General features: G+C 37.6%; 1 protein-coding gene across 1 annotated transcript; it reads left to right on the forward strand.

The window, feature by feature from the left end:
- Nucleotides 1-1,328: 1,328 nt before the first annotated feature.
- Nucleotides 1,329-9,197, forward strand: LOC103102740 (uncharacterized). Its single transcript, XM_007493570.3, has 3 exons — nucleotides 1,329-1,597; nucleotides 6,289-6,338; nucleotides 7,672-9,197. Exons 2-3 carry the CDS (start codon nucleotides 6,308-6,310, stop codon nucleotides 8,277-8,279), a joined length of 639 nt encoding a protein of 212 aa, XP_007493632.2. The 5' UTR covers nucleotides 1,329-1,597; nucleotides 6,289-6,307; the 3' UTR covers nucleotides 8,280-9,197.
- The last annotated feature ends 1,191 nt before the right edge of the window (nucleotides 9,198-10,388 follow it).

The following is a 10,388-nucleotide window of genomic DNA, read 5'->3' on the forward strand; positions in this document are numbered from 1 at the left end:
GTTTTTGTTTTTGTTTTTGTTTTTTCCCAGAGAAGTATGACAACCACCTATTGTGAAATAGTGATTATCTCTTCTTTCCCATATGTCTACTTGGGACAGATTCACTATTCAGATGTGGCATACAGAATTATTATTATGGCTTCAGTAAGTCTTTTATTTTCTGACTCCAAGAAGGACTGATGATGTGATGATATATACTCACCCACAAAGAAACTATAAATCCAGAATGTTAAGAATGTTCATGGCACATAACTATAGTTATGTGGTTTGGTTGCAAACAAGTAGAGCTTTCATTAAAAGATGTCAGGAAGGATTATAAAGGTGGCAAGAGTCTTTTATCCAAGGGTAGAAATAAAAGTTATTGATGAAGTGGGAACTCAGGAAGAGTCTACGTTAGAAAGAGTGACATCCCTCGAGCCTTTATCTGGGCATTTATGAGGTAGCTGGGACTTTGGTAGTCTGTATTTCTGCTTTGTTGGCTTCTCTTGTTAGCAGGTTGTAATTTCTCCCTCATCTGTCTCTTCTTATACATTCCCCTCCTAGTGCACTTGGCTCTAAGGGAGTAGAAAGGAACAAGATGACATCAAGACTGAAAGCCTCAGGGTGTCTTTGAGGAGTTCTCCAGTTAAGTGGCTAAGCATGGACTCTAATGAACTCATTTTAACGTCAGAGCATTCATGTTTGGTAATATAATGTTATATGGAAACTTTCAAGTCCTAAATACTTTGTGAAATACAGTCATAGATTTAGAACCAGAAGAGTTGTATTAGAAGTGATCATCTTAGTCCAGTCTTCTTCCTCATTTTTTGCAGATGAGGAAATAGAGGCCCAGGAAGGTTAAATGACTTTTCCAAGGGATAGAGTAGATAAAAAAGAAAAGAAAGAGAAGGGGATCTTGAAGTATTTTTTAAGTGCATATAAAATAGGGGAAAGTCAGAATGAAGCGTAATCAAGAAAGCTTTGAAGGTTACATGAGAATTTATATGTATATACATATACATATATACATTTATATAGAAGAAAAACTACATGATAGAAACTCACCATTTCATGTTAAAAACAAAAGAAATACTGAGCCCTATGTTGAAAAAAGCTATGGGAGAATCTAATCGGTGCAAGCTAAGAGGGAACATAAAACATTTGATGCAACTTCAAGGGAGGGATGGTTGCTTGCTCCTGTAACAGACTCAATAGAATGAGTTATCTTTTATTTCTAAGTTTCTCTATACTAAATGACTGGTCCCCTAGAGAAGAATAGAGTTGTGAGTGTAAGAAGACAAAGGGTTAACTGGGGCTTTATGATGTCAGAGGCTTCAAAGATTCTCTTTCTGAGACAGAAAAACTCAGCCTCTTACTCTGGGTGTCTAAGGAAGCTTGTCTGTTTCCTTGGCATTCCCAAGACATTGTACTCTCACGAGAGAGTAGTATTTTTCTGAAAAGACTTTTTATTTTTATTGGAGACTCCGTCCCATAGTTTTCCACTGTAGGAGAAGCCTACAGTCACCAAGACCACAAGTTGGAATTGAATGGGTCAAGTTTCCTGATCTCAGGAGCATTTAAAGATCCTTATTTTTTTTATCTTCTCAGGTTCTTATTGGTGAGTGGGGTAGTATGGTGTATGGTAGCAACTCTAAGATTTGGGGAAAGTCAGAGTAGCCAGGGACAGTTGAGATAAAGGGTCTTCTCTTGGGACCAAGACTGTGAGAGAGAAAATGTTGAAGGCATGTATACACTAGTGAGAAAAAAAAAACTCCAGTTTAGGAGGGATTAGAGAGAAGAAAGGGTTATGTGATCTAAACCAATGATGACCAACCATAGTTGTGATATTCTGAAGTGGCTTCAGTTTAATGTAAGAGGATGCTCAGGACATTTTGAAAAACTCTTGAAAAAGCTCATATAGTTTTATGCCCCTTGAGTAGGAGGGGAGGGGAGGGATTGGCTCAGGCTGTGACTAAATTAAATAAGTATCAGGACACCTAAATTCTTAGAGTTGGCCTAATAACTCTTCTCTATTATGCTGGGAAATTCCCAAGTTTGGTAAATGTTTCTTAAACACTATGAAGTAGAAAGCATCTGATAAATTTCTTTTGCAGCCTATATTTGACTTACGTAATCTTTGGTATTGACTGGATTCTCCAGAGTCTGCTGTTTTGATTACTGCCAAGTCTTTGGGCAGTAGAAACCAGTTTGTTAAATTCAATTGTCGTTAGAAGAGAGTATTTATAATCTGGGATCCATGGACTTGTTTTAAAGAAATATTTCAGTAACTGCTTCAATAAAATTGATTTCCTTGGTAATCCTATGTATTTTATTTTATGCATTGAAAAACATTCTGGGAAGGGGGCCATTTTTTAACCTTTTTTTTCTTTTAAAAAAACTTTTAAATTTAATTAATTAATTTAGAATATTTTCCCATGGTTACATGATTCATATTCTTTCCCTCCTCCTCCCTCCCCCCTCCTGAAGCCAATAAGCAGTTCTACTCAGTTTTACATGTATCTTGTTCAGAACCTATTTCCATATTATTAATATTTGTAATAGAGTGATCATTTAAAGTCAACATCCCCAATCATCCCCATCAAACCATGTGGTCAATCATTTTTTTTCTTGTGTTTCTACTCCCACAGATCTTACTCTGAATGTGGATAGTGTTCTTTCTCATAAGTACCTCAGAATTGTCATGGATCATTGCATTGCTGCTAGTAGAGAGGTCAATTACATTTGATTGTGTTCTCCTGGTTCTGCTCCCTTCACTCTGCATCAATACCTGGAGGAATTCCAGTTCACATGGAATTCCTGTAGTTCATTATTCCTTTTAGCACAATAGTATTCCATCACCATTTGATATCACAATTTGTTCAGCCATCCCCCAATGGAAGGGCATCCCCTCATTTTCCAGTTTTTTTGCCACCACAAAGAGCACAGCTATGAATATTTTTGAACACGTATTTTTTCCTATTATCTCTGTATGGCTGGATCAAAGGGTAGCAAGACTTTTAATGTCCTTTGGGCATAGTTCCAAATTGCTTTCCAGAATGGTTAGATGAATTTACAACTCCACCAGCAATGCATTAATGTTCTTATTTTGCCACATCCCCTCCAACATTTATTACTTTTCTTTCATATTGGCCAATCTGCTAGGTGTGAGATGGTACCTCAGAGTTGTTTTGATTTGCATTTCTCTAATTATGAGAGATTTAGAATACTTTTTCATGTGCTTATTGATAGTTTTGATTTCTTTATCTGAAAACTGCCTATTCACATCCCTTGACCATTTATCAATTGGGAAATGGCTTGATTTTTTGTACAATTGATTTAGCTCCTTATACATTTGAGAAATTAGACCTTTGTCAGAGGTTTTTGTTATAAAGATTTTCCCCAATTTTTTGCTTTCCTTCTAGTTTTGGTTGTATTGGTTTTGTTTGTACAAAACCTTTTAAATTTAATGTAATCAAAATTATTCATTTTATATTTTGTAATATTCTCTATCTCTTTCTCTATCTCTTAAAATTTTTCCTTCCCCATAGATCTGATGTATACTTTTCTATGTTCACCTAATTGATTTATAATTTCCTTCTTTTATATATGTCATTTACCTATTCTGAATTTATCTTGCAATAGGGTGTGAGATGTTGATCTAAACCTATATCTCCTATACTGTTTTCCAATTTTCCCAGAAGTTTTTTTGTCAAATAGTGGACTCTTGTCCCAAAAGCTGGGATCTTTGAGTTTATTGTACACTTATTTTGCTGAGGTCATTTACTTCCAGTCTATTCCATTGATCCTTCCCTCTGTCTCTTAGCCAGTACCATATTGTTTTGATGACCACTGCTTTATAGTACAGTTTAAGATCTGGTACTGCTAGGCAAGGGGTCCATATTTTTCATCAGACTGTACACTAAAAAATTAAACCCCCTGTAGGAGTATCTAGCTGAGAGTGTTGGTGGACTATCTTGTCTCAACTCCAGCTGTCCTCTATTCTAAAAAAGTTCCTTCTCTTTTAATCTGTATATACCTATATATTTACATGTTTTGTTGTATGTAAGATCCTTGAGGCCAAAGACTATTTTTCTCCTTTTTTCTTTTGGATCCTCAATGTAAATTATAAAAATTTTAATCTAAAATAAATTATATAAATTTTAATCTAAAATCTAAAATTATGGATAACATCTGTCAAAATCATTACTGCCATACTATTGCTCTGTAAGCACTTAAAAACCTCCAACCCTTATAATTAATGTCTTTTGTTTTTACCCCACCATAATTTTCCCTAGCATCTTTCTTTACCCCTCCCCTTCTCAGAAAGCCATCCTATGTAGCAAATAGTATTTTTAAGACAAAAAAGAGCAAAAAATCAAAATAATTGATCAAATTCATTAAAAAAGATTGACCCCATGCACCTGTGCCCTGTTTTTAGATCTCACATCTTCCTGAAGGTGTGGGTGGAGTGTATCCCCTCATATCTTTTATTTATCATGATGAATCATTATAATTTTGGTACAGTACCACTGTGGATTTTTTGGTGAGTGGTGGCTCTTTTAATTTACGTTATCATAATCATTGTGAATGTTGTCTGTTCTCAAGGCACTTTGATACCTCTGTTCTGGGTTCCAGGTGGGTGGATATGACATATTGACTCATGTATATTTTCCAATCAAAATCAAAGTGGGGAAATTGAATTTTGAGTTGCTGTTATGCTACCTAATTTAACTTTCTGTACACCCAAGGATGGAACTGGGCTATACCTTCCTTCATTTATGTAAAAATTGAGTGCTTACTTCTGAGTGTAGATTGAAGTAGATTTTTTTTTCACTTATCCATTTTTTTCAACATGGCAAGATTAGGTTGTTCTCCTCTATAGTAAATATATGAAATCATGACAAAGACAGAACTTAAGCAAGAGTTACTGTGTAGAAACAGCCTTGAGTAACAGGAATTAATGCTTTGTGTCATTAAGAGAAAATAAGTAGAGTTGAAGGGGTATAAGAGGAGGTGATATTTTGGAAAGAATGAACAAAAGGGAACTTGTTTAATATAGATTTAGATCCAGGATTGTTTGTGTCTCTAAAAGAGGAAAGAAAATAAGATAAAAGGTCATTTTAAAACTTCTCCCTTAAACCAAGCTCTGCCAGATATACAACACACAACTGATTCTCTGTGATGTCAGGGCAACCTCAGAACTCTCTTCAGGGTTCATTCTATGCAAGCACTCTTGCAATTAAATTGTTGTGAGGAGCTATTTCTTAGACCAGATTATTTTTTCCATTTCCTTTTTTACTTTGAATTTAATGTCTTATTCTCCATCATTCAGGGGAATTTCTAAACCACCAAGGTCACTGGAAATTATATTAAACCCTTGTTCTGATTTTGGGACATTTGAAATTCCCTTTGTTTCTGTCCTTGCAAATCCTATTGGTGAGACACAGTTGGGTAAACTGTGAAATGTGCACTCATCAATATGGCTCTGCAGAGGACTTAAAATGAGAAAAGTAGGATTCAGATGAGTGGGTTGGCTGCTCTAAACTAGCATTTCTCAGTCTGAATTTTATGATAATCTAGTTGACTCCTAATTTCCTAAGGTAATTTTACAAAATATTCTATTCAGAATATTTTGAGTCATCTATTAAAACTCAAAAGTATGTAAGAAGACTTGGGAGAGGGAAAGAATATTCCTGGTGTTAAGATCTCAAGTTTGTGGATTGAAAGGCAAAATTAAAAAATTTAAGCCTGGTTTTAGGCAAATTACGAAGCTTGGAAATGATGCTTTTGTCAAAAAAGTTTCACTGATACCAATGAATGATTGGTAAAAGGCACCCTTAGAACTTCAGTTATATTAGATTTCCAGGCTTCAGTTGCAATGAGGTAACTAGCTGATTCTCATTTTTAAAAATATCTCTACAGAAATGAGTTTGTCAATCATTTGACTAAGTTTTAATAAGGACATTGAATAAACTATGGATAAGATCAATAATATGACCAAACCTTACTTCATATATTGATTAGATTCTATAGAGGTTAGTCCTGGGATAAGGATGTATATTATACATTAATATGTATGTGTGTGTATACATACACTTATACCACCCCCACCCCATCCTCCACTCCCACCCCACACACATACACAAAAGCAGAGACTCAGAATGAGGACAACAGAAAATGGTTTAAAAAATATTCCAGGATAGGAAGAACTAATTTATAGAGTATTCAGTAATTGATTAATAGCATGGTTGGGGACAACTGCAAACACATTTTCTCATTTGTTTTTCTTAATATATCATTTTTCTGAAGGAGACCCTTCAGTGGAGGAATGGTGAGAAAATATCGGCTATTTCCAGAAGGTGAGAACTTTGACTTTCTGAAATAGGTCCCATCACCCATCTTAGTGGTTCTTATACAACTGATCCAGTGTGGAGATTTTCAAACTGACACAGAATAGTATAGAGGCCTGGGTTTCAATCCTGCTTTTGACTCTGTTATAGTCCCTTAACCTCCTGCTGGGGTCTCAAATTTCTCATCATCTATAAGATGATGATGATTGGACTAGATGGCTCTGAAGATACTTTCCAGCATTGCATTTGGGAGCATAGATCTAGAAATCAGAAGATCCGAGTTCTAATCTTGTCTCTGCTACTACTCTCCACTTTGGCCTTGGGTAAGCCACTCATCTTCCCTCTGCCTTAGATTTCTCCATTTATAACTTGTAAGAACCATTGTAAGAAAACCTCTACTACCTGTTGCTAGGAAAATGTAGAGGTCCAGCTCATACATACAATTCTTGCATGGGTTTGAATCACTTATGGAGGGAGGCTGGAAGCTGGAAAGCAATGGCTTACAAGCTTAAAATAAGCTTACAGGCTAGAGAAAATAAGCCATAGAAGGAGCAGACACAGAGAGAGAGAGAGAAAAGGAACACAAGGAGAAGACTTTAAGGTGGTCTCAGCATGTCAGAAGGCCAGTTCTTCCTCCTCAGATGGTCAGAGGGTAAGCATGAGCTGAACTGCCTTTATTAAGGAAAGTAGCAATGGGGGGGGGGTTGTGGGATGCCAATCAAACAGGTGTGATGACAGAAATATTAGCATAATATTGGCAATTATAAGATAAAGGAACAGATAGCGAGACAATAGAATAGCCAGTGCCCAGACAAGATGCTCATTTGAAAGTCCTTCTTCCTCCAGAACACAGGCACCATCTCATTCAGATATTGAGTGTATGTCTTTGACATTACAAAAGACCTGTAGAACTGGTCTGCTAGCTTGCAGACTGCAGATCACAGTAAAGGACTGATTTCTAAGTTCCACAAAATTTAAGACCCAACCGATTTAAGAATTCAGAAATTAATCATGTGAAATATTAGAAATATATCCGTAAGTCTGGTCCATGAGCACTTAAATCATTAGTCAGCTTTTGAATACATCTTTATGATTTGTTATAACTGAAACCCTACAGAAAATGCTTGCTAAAATGCCAAGCAGCAGGGTAGATTGGGAGCTCTGTCATTGAGAAAATATGTGTCAAAATGCTTTGAATAGTTATAAAGTATGAAAACCCAATTGTTGTTGCCAGGTCCTCACCACCTCTCCTTCCTCTTACCCTTATTCCATAGTCCCCTTCCTGTATTTACATTGTATTTGCATTTCCTTAACCCCACTCACCTTGTCTCTTTTTCATCAGCATCTCTGGTCCAGCTGCCTCCAAAAGGTTTTTGTCAACAGTCCCCATTTGTGCAGTTACCATGTCCTCCTCATAGGGTAGCTCCATCACGGCATCAAGACCGCCAGTCCAGGGCCAGCTCAGCAGACACAAAGTATAAGAGAGCTTCCTGTGTACAGCTACCTTGCCCCAGTAATCATTTGGAGGGAGCTTCAGCTCTAACTTTCCCATCCCATCTATTCCCGTTGTTATCTTTTTCTATATTTCAAACTCCTCAATCTTCAGCATGGCTGCAGCAGCGACCACTGACTAAGCAGCCTTCAACAGCATCACCACCAATACAAGCACCACCACCATCTCAATCTGGGCTACAGGCTTGGCCTCATGCTTGGCCTCATACTCGACCTCAACCTCAGCCTCAGCTTCGACCTCTACATCATTCAGCTTTGATTCCCTCTTCAAAGCAACTTCTATACTTCAGTGCTCAGAAGGGCAAGAAACAAGCTGAGGTTCCTCCTTATGGAGGACGTAGAGCTAAGACTGCCTGTGGGAAAACTTCATTGCACCCAGTCTGTCCCCAAAGTGCCTCAGCTATGCAAAGAAGGAACCCTGGTAATAAGTTTCTATAGCCTTGGCTGGGTCTGAAAGGCTACACGGTGACTTGATTTCCAGGGTACAGGGACACATGGCCAAGACTGCCAGCTCATGCCTCTAAACATTTGGGTCAATTGCCTCCAGAGGAGGCCTGCAAAAGGAGCATATACTGTATCCCTTAGACCGGACCTTAGCCTCAGTCAGCCTCCATGTCTATATCTATATTCATTACTGACAACATCTAAACCTCCAATAGAAATTCCATTCTTCTTTGTGTGGTGGACCAAGAACCAGGTTGAGGTTCCTCATTAAGGAGAATGTAGGGATAAGATTACATATGTAATAACTTCAGTTGCACCCAATATACCCACAAAGTGTCTTGCCTGTGTGAGAAAAGAACCTTGGTTATGAAACTAGAACAATACCACGTCAAGGTCACCAATTGAGTGTTGTTACTATACTTTTGAGATGTTTCCACCTAAACCACAAAGCAAAGATTATCTCGACTTGAATCTTGTTCCATGGTCACAGAGTTGAAAAATACCAACTTGCTCTAGAACAAAGTTCTCTTTCTGCTGGGGATAGTTAAAATGTTATGGTTTTCTCATCATATTCCTGGACCTCAAAACCTGACCCAAACAACAAAGATACATAGAAGAGCTCTCACTTCCTGATTTATTAATGGCTTCTTCAGTAATTCCTATAAATCATACCAGAGCCTCAAATACTTGGGCATCATGTGCATGCATGCATAGACTATGTTATTCATAGGCACTTATAATTAGAATCTGCTCCCCAGAACTTTAAATCCCAGCATCTCAGTTTCATTCTCCTGTTATATCCTTACATTTTGGAGATAAAGTTTGTGTGTGACCCCACTCCACTCTTTTCCTGCAAATGCAGCTGGGAAAACTTTTCTTTACTCAGGCTTTTATTTTTGTCCTTTTATTTCTTCTACTTCAAGTGATTATTAATAAATCTTATAAAATACTTAGAGTTATTGGATATTGATTTAAATTTTATATTATGGTGACCAGAAGTCTGGAGTTATAAGACCCTAGCTCTGCTCTAAGTTGCAGAGCACTTTTTAAAGACAAATTAGTTTTAAAAGCCTCTGCTGCCCTTACTGCTGATGCTCCTCCTCCAGCTGCTGCTGCCACCTTTGCTGCTACCTCCACAATTGACCAGACACTGGCTGGGGGTCCTTGCAAGCCACTTTCTGTGTGACTGGTAAAGTATGAATCCCTCCCACACCCACATATGTGGGTCCCCAAACTGCACTAGCAGCCTTTCCATGATATCCACCCCAAAACCAGTCTGGCTAACCCAGGTGAGGCTTTCATGCTCCTGGCTGTGGGGACTGAGGTATCATAGGGCTACTGGCTTCACCCCAAAGGGGAGGGGAAGGAAGAATACTCTTCTAAACATCTTTAGCCAGTATATACTATTGTAGTATCACCTATGGGCAGGAAGTAGAATTGCAAGCATGGCCCAGTTTCCTGCATGTCTTAGACAGCTTCCCTTTCCAGAGAGCCTTACCAAAGTTTTAGGATGTTTTTTCTTCATACCATTCCTGGGTGCACTTTTCCTTGCTGTTAGTTTTAGTAATATTGAGATTCAGTAGGGAGATTCATTCCCCTTACTATCTAAGCATGCCCAGCCTCTGCAACACATCCAATATGAAGTTTGTCCACACTATGCTCAGTGCAGGTATGGGGAACCCCAGAAGTGTGACCAGAGGAATCTAGATGGATGATGATACTCAGGAGGGGAAGGAACCTTAAAGAGTCTGGAGGTGAATTTTTAGCCTTTTAAGACTCCATTGCCTTATGGATGTTAACTGTTTCAGTTTGTTCCTCTCCAAATAATGAAGAAGTCTCTGTAATGCAGCTATCAGAATTGGAGAAAAGGACTCTTGAATTGATTACTCACATCCTATAACATATATTGTATTTGCTGATTTTTTTAAGATTCAATTTTGTTTTTTAAGTTCACATATTAATCTAATCTTTTTTTTTACACTATGTCATTTTCAACTGTGTTTTGACTATTAGCTATATATATTCTGTTACATTGCCTTTATTTATACCATCCTCATATGACTGGACTGGAGAAAATGCAATTATAAAAGTCCATAAACAACT

The sequence above is a fragment of the Monodelphis domestica genome, chromosome 4 (genome assembly GCF_027887165.1).
Source record: "Monodelphis domestica isolate mMonDom1 chromosome 4, mMonDom1.pri, whole genome shotgun sequence".
Taxonomy (NCBI): Eukaryota; Metazoa; Chordata; class Mammalia; order Didelphimorphia; family Didelphidae; genus Monodelphis; species Monodelphis domestica.

Bases quoted from the DNA above. Each gene is read 5' to 3' on its own strand.
- LOC103102740 (XM_007493570.3), top strand. From the start codon at position 6,308: ATGGTGAGAAAATATCGGCTATTTCCAGAAG. The intron at 6,339-7,671 runs GTGAGAACTTTG...CTTTTTCATCAG, and splicing joins ATATCGGCTATTTCCAGAAG to CATCTCTGGTCCAGCTGCCT.